The 14,066-nt window shown below is 42.5% G+C and overlaps 1 protein-coding gene across 7 annotated transcripts in view; it reads left to right on the forward strand.

Moving 5' to 3' along the window:
* The first annotated feature begins 3,133 nt into the window (after window positions 1–3,133).
* SLC37A3 (solute carrier family 37 member 3) overlaps window positions 3,134–14,066 on the forward strand; it is a 102,986-nt gene continuing 92,053 nt past the window's right edge. For all 7 annotated transcript variants that reach the window (XR_006738303.1, XM_045565280.1, XM_045565279.1 and 4 more), the window contains exons 1-3: window positions 3,134–3,207; window positions 10,541–10,702; window positions 11,889–11,997. Coding sequence is in view for 6 of the 7 variants with exons in the window: in XM_045565280.1 (XP_045421236.1) it covers window positions 10,614–10,702; window positions 11,889–11,997 (198 nt within the window). In the remaining variant the exon portion in view is untranslated. The remainder of the gene's footprint in view (window positions 3,208–10,540; window positions 10,703–11,888; window positions 11,998–14,066) is intronic.

Here is a 14,066-nt window from a genome sequence, read left to right on the forward strand (position 1 = left end):
TATTCATTTCACCTCTACAAAACCCCCGACCCCATCAGTTGGAGAGGTGGATTTTAGGCAGTCCTTCTGCCTCCCAGTTGATGTCCTTCACAATAAACTTCCTTTCTTCCTTGACAATCCTAATTGTCTCAGTAATTGGCTTTCTGTGTGGCGAGCAACTAAGTCTAGAAAAACACTTCCTTTATGGGTTTGTTAACATACATACACACATACATTTCACTATATGTGTATTTTTACTATTTGTAAGTATACAATTCAATGGCATTAAACACATTGTTTTGCAACCAACACCACCATCTATCTCTAGAACTTTTTCATCATTACAAACTGAAATTCTACACAACTTAACTACATTAAACAACTCCCCATTTCCCCTTCCCGCCAACCCCTAGCAACTATCATTCTATTTTCTGTCTCTATGCTTATGTCTATTCTAGGTACCTCATTTAAGCGGAATTATACAGTATTTGTCCTTTTGTGTGTAAGTTATTTCATATTTCACTTAGCATATTTTTAAGGTTCATCCATGTTGTAGCATGTGTCAGAATTTTCTTCTCTTTTAAGGCTAAAAAATATTCCACAATATATTTTTATTTTCATTATTTTAATTAATTATTTATTTTTAAAAAATAGAGACAGAGTCTCACTATGCTGCTGAGACCAATTTCAAACTCCTGGCCTTAAGCAATCCTCCTGCCTCAGCCTCCCAAAGTGTTAGGACTACAGGCATGAGCCACTTTGTTGGATTTGTTTTTCTTTTAAAATAGAAATGGAGTCTCATGATATATTTTTAAGAATAAAAGTGACATGTTTGCCTGTTTTAGTTTTGCTCACCCTGTTACTGAAAACTTGGTACTTGTCCCCAAGGCCAAACCAATGAGAATGAAGAATGAGGACAAGTAGTCTGAGGAAAAAGGAAAATGAGGGTGGCAGACTACCATCTGAAAGAGCACCATCCTGCCTTTAAGCAGAAAAACAGGGCATTTAAAAGGGGAGTTTTTGGTGGTCTGGCTCTGGTCTACATGAGTGGTGTCACATGCTGTGGTGTCAGGCTATTGTTGCTTAACTACAATCAGTTTTGGTCTTGGATTATCTCTGGTGAGGACAATCTTATGACCCTTGTCTGGACAATTTTTCTGAGCCATCTCCTATGGTTTAAAATAATAGAAAACAATCAGCAAAAAGATTATTCTGCACCTTTGATCACTGCCCTTGCGAAGGAATGCAATTTTTTTTTTTTTGAGACAGAGTCTCACTTTGTTGCCTGGGCTAGAGTGAGTGCCGTGGCGTCAGCCTAGCTCACAGCAACCTCAAACTCCTGGGCTTAAGTGATCCTACTGCCTTAGCCTCCCCAGTAGCTGGGACTACAGGCATGTGCCACCATGCCTGGCTAATTTTTTTTTTCTATATATATTTTTAGTTGTCCAGATAATTTATTTCTATTTTTAGTAGAGACAGGGTCTCGCTCAGGCTGGTCTTGAACTCCTGACCTAGGGCGATCCACCGGCCTCGGCCTCCCAGAGGGCTAGGATTACAGGCGTGAGCCACCGCGCCCGGCCAGGAATGCAATTTTAATTCCCCAAAGGGAGGGGTTTTAAAGAGACAACCCATGAAACATTTCCTTGTCCTTTTTCAGACCTTTACCCCTGTTACAACCCTGACATCACAGTTCCTCAGCCACACCCGTGCATGGCTAGAGACAAAACTACCTTGTGTTTTGTAGAGGCAAATACAAATGAAAAATAAGAGCTTAATTGCCCCATTTAAAATAAGGGAAGAGACTTCTTCCCACCCTCCCTTTTCTTTCAAAATTTCTCTGTCTTTTTCAAATGTATGTAAATCTTTATAATGGCTAAGTAAGCCTCTCACCAGTCTCACAACACAGAAATGTGTCTGCAAAGATCTGTGAGCGATCTTTTTGAAATACAAACACGAAGGGAGTTAGTGTCCCTATCTCCCAGTTTCCGTGGGAGCCGAACAGCGTCACTTGGCGGACACCTTGCTCCATTTTGCAACACTACCTTCTACTGTAAAGATAGGAGAAGTTTGTTTCTCCTCTAGAGAAAAACAACCTAAGTGGTCTCCGCAATCACTGTGGTAAAGTTAGGAGGAATTATGTGTGACAAAAAGTGTTGTCAAGTCCTTTTATTTGAGGACTAGTGACTGCCTATCTTGAGAACATGTATGTAATGTATCCTCTGGGCTACACAAGGGGGTGGGGTTCCTTTCTGTCTTTGCAAGCGCAGCACATTGCCTGTGATGCGCATCCCATTCTGGTTCAATGCTTATTCAATAATAAAACTATTTTCTTTCTCTACTACCTTTGTGGAGCTTTTCTGAGCTAGAAGATTTTTTTTCCCTTCTTTTTGGAGTTGGGGTCTCACTCTGGCACCCAGGCTGGAGTGCAGGGCCTCATAACAGCTCACTGCAACCTCGAACTCTCGTGCTCCAGCCATTCTCCTGACTCAGCCTCCCCAGTAGCTGGGACTACAGGCCCGTGCCATCACCATGCCCCGCCAATTTTTCTATTTTTTGTAGAGATGAGGTCTCACTCTTACTCAGGCTGGTCTCCAATTCCTGGCCTCAAATCCTCCTGCCTCAGCCTCCTAGAGCCGTAGGATTACAGACGTGAGCCACTGCACCTGGCCAGGAGAATTGTTTTTAAAATTATATTTCCCCAACAGTTGAAAGAGAGCCCAGGAGGGCAGAGCACGCTTCTTTAGAGACCCGTGTTGTAAAGTCTTTAATTTTTGCTCGAGGCTGCCGCGAACGATACTGGCAGACTAAGGGCCCTGCCTGCTGGGCAATTGCATTTCATTAATTTAAACAAAACCCTAAAGTTTAGGCAGGTCAGTAGCACACTTAGTTACACGTTACTTTCTATAAAAACAAAGAAAGGAATAACAATATTTTGACAAGAAGATCTATACATCAGTGCTCCCTAAAGTCTGTCTTCTCTCTCCCCGGGGAACTTGCCGGCGGCGCCCCCACCGCGGCCGGCTCGCGGGCCTTCCTGGCGGCGCACAGGTGGAGCCGCCGGCGGACTACAGCTCCCGGCGTGCCGCGGGGCGGGCGGTCACGTGAGCGGCCGGAAACCCTGGCCGCGGCGCCGCGGCTGAGGTGGCGGCGGGGCCGGCGGGCAGCGGAGCCGAGCGGACCGGAGCGGACCTGGCGAGCGGAGCGGCAGGCGGGAGCACGGCGACTACTGTGAGTCTCGGGGGCGCAAGCCGCGGGGCGTGGGCCGGAGCCCGGCTGGGGGCAGGGGGCGTGTCTGAGGGGCTGCGGGGCGCGGGAGGGCGGCTGCGGGTGGGTGGGCAGGGGCGGCCGGCTGTTCGCTCCCCTCCCCCCGCGCTTCGGGCTTGGGCTGCTCCGCGCGGCCGCCCGGCGCTGCGGGGTCTGCGAGGACTGCGGCGGGAAGGGGACGGGAGGAGGGGACGGGCCCCCCGGGAGACCCGGCGGCCCGCCCGAGCCCACGCGGCGGCTGAGGCTTTGTGCCCCTCGCCCGTCCGGCACGCAGGCCGGTCTTTGAGTCTGGGAGATTCTGATTTAACAAGAAAAGGGCGTGTCATTTAGGCCAGGTGAAAGGATGCTTTTCACCTGGATAAGCTCTTTGGAAAAAAGGTACAGAGGTCAAAAAGGGAGAATGGTCTTAGTGGAGTAACAGGTTTTGTTTTTGGGCGAGTACCATGATCTCGATCAAGCTGTTTGGTTAAATTACTTGTTCGTCATTCCCTCAGTATTATTTGCAGCGTGCGTTCTGTTTATTCTGAGTTTTGATAGGGAATAATGAGAAAAGGCCCCCGGGGTTTTTTTGTATTTCCTGAAATATAAGATTGTAGGCGATCTCGCGGTGACCTTTACTGAAATGTTTATAAGGACAAAAATAGTTCCCGGGGTGAGCAGACTTTGACTCTTAATTGCTATCTTCTTTGTCCACTGTTTTATTTCTGCCTTCACATAAATATGTATATATACGTGTGTATGTGTGTGTGTGCAAAATGTTGAAAGGAATGTCCGAAGTACGTTGGTGTTATTTCTTTCTAATTTGTTGGATGTTTCCTGTATACTAGGCTCCAAACTAAGAACTCCATGTAAATTATCTCGTTTAATCCTTAACTGAGGGAATTGAGGCCCAAAGAAGTTAATTAAGTGGAGAGTCTTGGATTTCAACTTGAACTTTAATGCCTCTTTGGGGTCCCTTGCATGACACCATTTTTCTATTAATCTTTGATTTCCAGTCTCTGCATAAGAAAATGACCTGGAAACAGTGCTTCATAAAAGAAAAGTCTGTGCAATGTCTTGTTGCTCACTAGCTGTGAGGAGCAAGTGCATTGTTAAAGGTTCTGATTTGTTCCTGTACATCAATGATAACATGTCACTGCAGTGACCATTAACTTGATTATAAGTGCATTGGTCTAGAAGAGGGAAAGAGTTTTATCTTCAAAACTAGTTCTCTTTGGAACATGTTCAAAAACAAGTAGGAAGAATGTGGTTTTGGGAATCCTGGAATAAGACAAAAGAATTTTACAGATAAATGTTAGGTATTTACATCTGTGGTACTGAGACAGTTTAGGAAGAGAGAAAAGGTACAGGAAGACTTGAGTTTTGAATACAAAGGATTTATGTGGTACAAGTAAAGGGCTTCAAATGAGATAACGTGGGATCAAAAAGATACCTGTGTCAGTGTTGAGCATTAAGATACTAAATTACAACATACACAGTACTGTAAAAATGGTGAACTCAACTACCCATTTAATAATTTCCCACCTACCTCTTTACACTTTGAATACACATAATCTTTTTATTGCAGATGTAAAAACTGAAATCTGAGTGAGGTAATTGCCTTGCTAGTGCCTTTCTCATTTAAGTGTGTAAGAGAACAGAACCACTGTTACCAATAAGGTGGGTTTCCCCCCCATCCCGGATGTATACCTCTGAGTTTAAGGTGTGATAGTTCCATTAATAATTACTGTGTTTTACTTAGTTTGGGATGTTTTCAATCTTAATCTTCCTTCTTACACTATATAACATAGGATTTAGAGTCAGAGCTAGGTTTGAATGCGTACTTCATCTCATGAGAGATTACTTTCTAATATCTGTTTTCTCATCTGTAAAATGCTGGGACAACTAAATGCGATAATGCATGGCAAGTACCTAGCACAATGCCTGGCACCTCGTAAGCATTCAGAGTTCAGCTATCAGTCAGTGAATTTATTCATTCAGAAATCTTTATTGATCGTGCTAAATGCTCTGCTAGGTCCTGGGGATATAGCTATGCACTTAGGATGGAGAAAGCCGCTCCTTTTATGGTTGAACATGAAAACATGTAAACAGTGAAACCAGATAATTATATTGAGGGAAATGTTCTGAAGGAAAGAAACAGATGAAAGAGATAGTAACTGAGGGAGATCATTTTAGATAGGGTGGTCAGGGCAGGCCACTGTAGGGGGTGACATTTCAGTGACAAGCCAGGAAGCAAGCCATTTGCTAAGAACCAGGAAAAAAGCATTTCTCCTGTGGAACAGCAGACACAAAGGCCCCACGTGAGAGAGGGCTTGGTGGGCTTAGGGACAGGGACAGGACGGGGATCAAGGGTGGGGAGGTAGTGGTGAGCATAGAGGAGTGGTGGGAGATTGGGAGGTGGGTGGGCAAAGTAGAAAGGAGCCAGGCTAGCTCCTCACCACGTGGCCTGGCAAAGGATTAGGAGCCATCCAGCTGCACAGTGGGGGATCAGTTAAATATCTCAATATTTGTTCATGCCTAGAAGACTGGGCATATGTTCAGAAGAGTGTGGCAGCTCTGTAGGTGCTGATATGGATGAACCTTGAACCTCTGATAAGTGAAGGAAAAAAAGATGCATAATCAATACTGTGTGCTGTGTGCTATCTTTATGTGTGTGTGTGTGTGTGTGTGTGTGTGTGTGTGTGTGTCTCTAACCTGGCACATGTGCAGAGGTACACATTGGTCAAGGAATGAAAGAAACTGGTAGGAGGGGAACAGGGTGGACTGAGAACAGGGGAGGGAGACTTTACTGTCTTTTGAATTTTCTACCTTATATATATATTACCAATTGAAAATTAATAAAAGACATGAAAACACGCAAAAACGAACCTCTCCAATTCAGTCCTGGGCCCAGGCAGTGCTCTCCTCCATCTCTAGCCTCCTTCCACCAGCTCAGCTGTCAGATGCTGTCCCCCAACCCTCAGCAGTCCTGTTTGCCTGCAGAGGGCCAGGTTAGACAGGCTTTGAAGGCCCTGGCAAAGAGTCTGTTTTTATCTGAGTCTTGGGAAGCCAGCAAAGGGTTTAAGTAGGGGCTGATTTATGTTTGAAGATATATTTCCGGCTGGTGGGTGGAGACTGAGTTGGGGTGGGGTAGACATGGAAATGGTGAAACCCTGCTGGTGGCTGTCGTAGTAGGCAGTTGGGAAATGCTGGTGCTTTATCTTAGGCTGGTGGCAGTGGTGGTGGAGAGAGGTGGGTGGATTTGGATTTTATTTTGGAGGTGAAAAGGACTGGACTTAGTGATGGGTTGGATGTGGAAGCTGAAAGAAAAAAAAAAAGAATATCTCCTAGTTACCTTGGCAGACTAGGCAGGAGGCAGTACCCTTTATTGTGGTGGGGAATACCAGGTGGAGGGGGTAGATTTCGAAGGAGAAATGAACTGTTCTGTTTTGGATCCATGGAGGGATATCAGGTGGTCACTTGGAACCTGGAGCATCTGAGCTAGAGGCATGAATCTCGGAGTCATTGGCATAGAGGGATGGTACTAGGTGAAGGAGGAGAGAAAGTTGTTTGAAGTTTAAAAAGAGAACTGTGAAATAGCTGTCTCAGAGGTTGAGAAAGCAAAATTATTAGGGAAGTAGGCTTGCTGGGCAATGTTGCGCGCCCACTGAGGTTTGTGGTTTTGAATCTAAAATGTGAAACCAGCCTGCTTGTGTGATTTTTCTCTGGCAAAACTTAGCTGCTTGGTTACTAGGAAGGAGGACAGAGGCAAGGGAGACAGGACAGACTTTAAATTGGTAAGAAAGGAAATGAGGACAAGAGGCAGGGGATGAATAATGGAAACATTGAGGTTACTGATTGGGAGCCTTGTTGAGGTGAAATGACTGTTGGGTGTGGAGTGCAGGGAAAGGAGGGAGGGTGTTTGGAATCTGGCTTTGGGGGGTGATGACAAGGACCAGGTTTCCACCTTGGAGCGGGTTTTGACTGAGGGATACAGAAGGTTTGGTGATGAAGAGAACTGGAACAGAGAAGCTGGGAATAAGTGTATCTTCCTGGCTGCTGGATGGGAGGGCAGGTGACAGCAAAAGGGGCAGGCTGGGGAGATGAGCCCATGACATCTGGGAGTGGGCAGCAGGCAGCAAAGCCCAGGGCATGAGTTTGAAAGAAGCTGGGGTTTTGCAAGGAGGAAAAAGATTTGAAAATGGCCATGAGGAACAAGGAGGACATGGACCCCTTGTGTCCTTGAGGCATGTAGGTCGGGGGAGGAAAGATTGTTTCTCCCTGAGAGGCCTCAGGGGACAGCCAGGGGTCTGGTAAGGATGTGTCTTAACCATGTATCTGGGTTTCCAGAGAGCGTGGTCAAAAGGGCTGGGGTGAATTGGGTGGGCAGATAGGGGCGGATGAGATGAACGGAGCAGAGTGGGCCTGAGGTGGCTTTATGTATGTCCTCTCTTTTCCTACCAGTTGCTCCCATTTCCACTTTGCAGCAGGCTTTCTTCAGAGTGTTCCTAATACAAGGCAGCTTTAAAAGCTTACTATATTTGGCTGGCATTGAACTCTAAATATCTCCAGAAAGTACAATTTTAGAAATAATAATTTAGGGAAATTTTATATCCCAAAGCAGCTTTGAATAGGGTGAGATTGCCTTCTACCTGGACATGTTGCTGCAGTATGAAGTTGCCTTTTTTCAGCATTGATTGCACAATATTGTGTTCCATTCTGGAAAGTATCATCTTTATTGGGTGGTCTTCTAGGATTGGAAAAGCTTCTCCACAGAATCAGGAGTTAGAGATCATGAGCTTGCTTTGGAAAGTAGAAGGTGACTCAGTGGTTCTGGATCTTATTTGATGGCAAGGATCTTATTTTTAACAAAGATTTTTTTTAAAGAGAATTCTTACGGGGAAGTTAGGGAGATGTTAAAGGATACAAAATTTCAGTTAGACAGGAGGAATGAATTCAAGAGATCTATTGTACAACATGATGATTGTAGTTAATAACAATGTACCATATTTTGAAAATTGCTGAAAAAGAGATTTTAAGTGTTCTCACCACAAACAATGTGTGAGGTAATGCATATGTTAATTAGCTTGATTGAGCATTCTGCAATATGTATATATTTTAAAACATCCTGGCCTGGTGCGGTGGCTCACGCCTGTAATTCTAGCATTCTGGGAGGCCAAGGCGGGAGGATTGCTGGAGGTCAGGAGTTCGAGGCCAGCTTGAGCAAGAGTGAGACCCCCATCTCTACTAAAAATAGAAAGAAATTAGCTGGACAACTAAAAATATATAGAGAAAATTAGCTGGGCATGGTGGCACATGCCTATAGTCCCTGCTACTCGGGAGGCTGAGGCAGAAGCTTGAGCCCAAGAGTTGGAGGTTGCTGTGAGCTAGGCTGACGCCATGGCACTCTAGCCTGGGCAACAGAGTGAGACTCTGTCTCCGCCCCCGCCAAAAAAAAAAATCCTGTTGTATGTGATAAATATGTACAATTGTTACTTGTTGATAAAAAATACTGTACTGTTAAAAAAGCTAATTGTCATCGTTATCAACTATCAGGTGGAAGCTGTGTATTCAGTATGCATTGATTAACTCTACAGTCATACCACCCTGAACACGCCTGATCTGAGCTGATCTAGGAAGCTAAGCAAGGTTGGGTCTAGTTAGTACTTGATTGGACACTGCTTGGGAATATTGGGTGCTGTAGGCTTGAAAAAAAAAATTCCTTAATTGAGAAAATACTAAATGACAAGCTACTGTGAATTCAGAAACACTGACATGAAATTTGGCTTTATTACACCAGCATTTACATGTGCTTGAAAAATGTTAGACATTTGTTCAGTCTGTATTTAGAGCAGGAAACAGAGTGGTCTTCAGAAAGTTGGGTGTGTTTGATGGATTCAGACTAGGCAGAAACTGCTGTGTACCCCAGAGCCCCTTAGCTCACAGATGATTGGAAATGACTTCTGTGATATATAGGATGTATATGCAAGGTATTATTAATTATAATAATTACATAGGACCAAATGTTATAATATTATTTAGCTTAAATGACATTCTGCCCACACCAGGTGAATATTTGAAACTATTTTTCCAATGTACTTATTAAGCCTTTTCTCCTTTATCACTGCAGCTTAGGAAAAGGTGGTCTATTTAGAAACTATATCCAAATGGTCTCAAATATCTTATTAGTCATTTAAAGCTATTACTATCACTGTACAGCCCTGAATTATGCAACTATTACTGCCAAAACAATGTAATCTCTATCTGTTGGTACATACCTTTTTGGAATTATTATTTTACCTGATAAATTATTGAATTTTGTATCGTGTACTCCCTGAAGTATATGTTCAAAGAGCTTTGATTTATAGAGAATGGTTAAAGCTTTGAGTTGTTCCACTTGGGTTTCATGTTTCATTTTCAGGATGGAGGTAAATTTGGTAGCCACACTAATAGCTCTTGTTTTTGTGACTTCCTGGAAGTACAGACAGAAAGTTTATTTACATTTGGCGAGTGGAATTTTATAATCTTACTCTGCTTGTAATTTTGTTAACATTTTTCAGGAAGAATGATTGTAAAATGAAATATGAAATTAGCTACAGTCTACTGATTTGGGATTAATTCGGGGCAGATCAATGGGTAAAATAATATTGATTGATTGATTGATTGATTGAGACAGGGTCTGGCTCTGTCACCCAGGCTAGAGTATAATGGCTCTATCATAGCTCACTATAACTTTGAACTTTTCTTTGAGCCTCTTCCCAGGAGTTTGAAGTTACAGTGAGCTATGATAGAACCTCAGCCTCCCTAGTAGTTAGAACTACAGGTGCATACTACCGTGCTTGGCTAATTTTTCTTATTATTTGTAGAGACAAGGTCTCGCTCTGTTGCCCAGGCTGGTCTTGAACTCCTGGCCTCAAGTGATCCTCCTGCCTCAGCCTCCTAAAGTACTGGGATTACAGAAATGAGCCATCACGTGCAGCCTGGAACTTTTATTTCTTAAGTTTAATAGTCATTTAATTTCTTCTGAGTTGTCTGTTTATTACCTGTACTCATTTTTCTGTAAAAATTATTGATTTTCTTATCAGTTTGTAAGAGAGTTCTTTGTGTTATAGTCTTTTGTCAAGGTTTTTTTTTGTTTTTAGGATTAGCTAATAGCTATAAAATATAATCATCAATCTAGTTTTCTGGTGTCAAATGGCCTGTGAGTTTTTTTTCCTAAGGCCTGATCATATGCTGACTGGTCATAAATCTCATTAATTCAGTTTTTGAATAATCTGCCTATTTTGAATAATATTAATAATGTGTTTTATCTTTCCAGAAAGAAGAAATGATGTAAATCATTCACTGTCCAAACTTTAAGATCAAAAGTGAGAAGGAAGGTCCAGAAGAACATGGCCTGGCCAAGTATTTTTCAGAGAGGAACTCTGCTTTCCCGGTTCAGCCATCATCATGTTGTTGTGTTCCTGCTCACCTTCTTCAGGTAAGCAGATTGCCAAAACTGCTCTCTTTCTTTATTTTTTTCTTTTGAGAGAGATATTGCATGGTAAGTGTCTAATGCACTGATGGGCATAGGCTTATGATGAAATGACTAGTTATTCCTTCTGTTGTACTTTAGCCCCAATATGGCAGTTCTCAAGGACTGTTTTGCCCTCCAGGGGACATTTGGCAGCGTCTGGAGATATTTGTGGTTGTCACGATGTGGGGAGAGACGAGGGATGCTGCTAAATATCTTACCATGCACAGGATACCCCCCCACAGCAAAGAATCTTTTGGCCCAAAATGTCAATGGTGTGGAGGTTGAGAAGCCCTGATCTAATATAAAGTCCTCTATTTGTTAAAACCAAAGGCTTGAGAACAAAGGATATGCACATTCAGGAATGCCCTGTGCCCCTCTGAGCAATAAAGGTGGTGTGAGGAACTCTGTTAACTCCTGTGAGATCCCTGAATGTTAGCAGCTGTTGCCTAACTAGTCAGTGTGACTAAAGAAATCATCCATGTTTGTGATTCTGTAGTCCTAAGTGTTCTCTTTAGTAATATAACATACATCAGGCCATTGGTGTTAGGGGCAAATTATATGTAATCCTGTTACTCAATTATTTTGGTATTTCTGCTGAGTAGATCTTCTTATTAATCCTTATTGAAGGTACCACAAATGATGATGTTCTTTTTTTTTTTTAAGGCAAAAACTAGGAAAATGGTTATCTAATTATGTAAGAGTTGGTATGTAATTTTGGATGCTTGGTTTAGGGGCTCTCCATTTATGAGGGGTGGGGGCAGGCATCAAGATAAGGAAAAGATAAGGACCCAAGGAAAAAGCTACTTGAATGGCAAATGCATTGAGTGACCAGTGGTTGCTACAGACTTAAAATTTTCACAGAATTGCAACTGTGAGTTAAAGTGAGTTCGGATCAGTCACAAATCCATCTTCTAGTTCCAGGAAAGTTATAAGTGAGCATGGACTCACAATGAAGATGACTGGTATTTTTTTCTTTTGCTTAGTGCAGAGACTGTCTCAATTGATAGTTCTTACAAAGCAGTACTTTTTCTTTTTTTTTTTTTAAGAAAAGAATTGTAAAATTGAACAAAACAAATGGACATGTTTCTGTAATTTTATTGAGTGCTGTTTCCTTTGCTATTCCTTCAGCTGTATTTCTTCTGTTTTGCAGTTATTCATTGCTCCATGCTTCAAGAAAAACATTTAGCAATGTCAAAGTCAGTATCTCTAAGCAGTGGACCCCAAGTGCTTTTAACACGTCAGCTGAACTGCCTGTCGAGGTAAGCAGAAGTGTGGGGATGGATTTAAGAAGGGGACCATACCCACCCCTGAATTCTTCTTAAGTTCTTTTTTTTTTAATACTGTTTACCTGCTTAGGACTCTTTTTTTTTTTTTTGAGACAGAGTCTCGCTGTGTTGCCCAGGCTAGAGTGAGTGCCGTGGCGTCAGCCTAGCTCACAGCAACCTCAAACTCCTGGGCTTAAGTGATCCTACTGCCTCAGCCTCCCCAGTAGCTGGGACTACAGGCATGTGCCACCATGCCCGGCTAATTTTTTTCTATATATATTTTAGTTGGCCAGATAATTTCTTTCTATTTTTAGTAGAGATGGGGTCTCGCTCTTGCTGAGGCTGGTCCCGAACTCCTAACCTCGAGCAATCCACCCGCCTTGGCTTCCCAGAGTGCTAGGATTACAGGCGTGAGCCACCTCGCCCGGCCTGCTTAGGACTCTTGACATGTTTTACTGTTTCCTATGGCATAAGATCCAAACTATTCTACCAGTTTCAAAGCCTGCTCCAACTCAGGCCATTTTACCTATCCAGCCAGCTTGCTTTTCTCTGTCTTGGAATCACACAGATCTGGCAAGGCTATTTTTTCATTGAGTTTCCCAAGTACTGTGCTCATTTCTGCCTTGAGATTTTGCTCATTGTCATTTACATGCTCTTTTGCCTTTTTCCACCTACCTAAATTTGCCTTTCCGTTTGTGTCAAGATAAAATGCCATTTTTTTCAGCTTCTACTGATTTTTCTCTTTTGTGAACTTTTGTACATTGTATGACATAGTGTAATGTCTCAGTATTTGAATATTTTTTCATTGTTTCGTTTGTTTGTATCTTGCTTAAGCACTTTGAAGTCAGGGAGTGTGTATCACGGTTCCTTATTTTCATTATGGACCAAGAAAATTTGTTGATGATTGTTTGGCACAGAGATGCATCCTTTACAGCGCCCTTTCTCAGCACACACATCCACCCCACTCAGTCTTTACCGCATTTCTCAAGTTCTACTTACGTGGAATTATAGCTATCCTATTAATAGTCTTAAAAATATTTCTCCTGTTTGGACCAATTCAAAGTTGACATAGGTTTGAAGATTATTTGAATATCCTCCCAAAATGTGAATAAGATAATCAATTACTTCTTGAGTATCTCTCTTATATAAACAGTGTAAGGCACTGAGGATACAAAAAAACAGCCTGGGAGATTTAAAAAAATAGCCTGTTTTCTTGGAGCTTTCATTCTAGTGTTTCTGTGCAATTTTTCTGGAATTTAAGTTATCAGGAACTTTTAAAAGGAAAGATACTGGGACTAGAGGGCTAGATTTTAGACTTGATTCTAAATGACGGTTAACTGACTTAGACTGTTTAGTTAGAATCACAAATCTTAAAGATGGAAGTGGCCATAGAGAGGTCATGCACCCTAACCTCCTAGCCAGGATAGAATCTTTCTTTGTTATTATTGAAAGATAATCTTCCAGCTTCTGCTTTAATATTTCTAGGGGTCTAACATAGTTGCTTTGCAAGGAAGAAAAAAAATCTTTCTAGGGAAAAGAAACTCATTGTTTTCTAAGGTGGATACTTACATTTTTATTCAGTTCTTTAGAGAAAATGCTTACCTGTCTCTCTAAGTTTCTCTTGTTTAGGCAAAACATCCCTGGCTCCTTCAGCTGTAGCTTAGTGACACTGAACACTAAATGTGGTATTTCAGGTACAGTCTGACCAATATACAGAAAAACAGGATAGAATTTAGGCACTAAATTAATGGTTATACTGCCTAAGGCGACCTTTGTTTTTAAGGTGATTGGGGCGATCTCACCCCCATGTTTGCTGGTTCACTAGGAGGACTCTCAAGACTCAGTGTTTAGCACTCACAACTGTGATTTATTACAGTGAAAGGATTCAAAGTAAAATCAGCAAAGGGAAGATGTGCCCAAGGTATGAAGTCTGGAGGAAACCATGCACATGATTCCAAGAGTCCTCTCCCAGTGGAGTCACGACCCTTAATTCTTTCAGCAGCAGGCTGTGACAGCACATGTGAAATGTTGTCTATCAGGGAAGCTCATTAGAGACTCAGTGT

The sequence above is a fragment of the Lemur catta genome, chromosome 11, assembly GCF_020740605.2.
Source record: "Lemur catta isolate mLemCat1 chromosome 11, mLemCat1.pri, whole genome shotgun sequence".
Lineage (NCBI taxonomy): Eukaryota > Metazoa > Chordata > Mammalia > Primates > Lemuridae > Lemur > Lemur catta.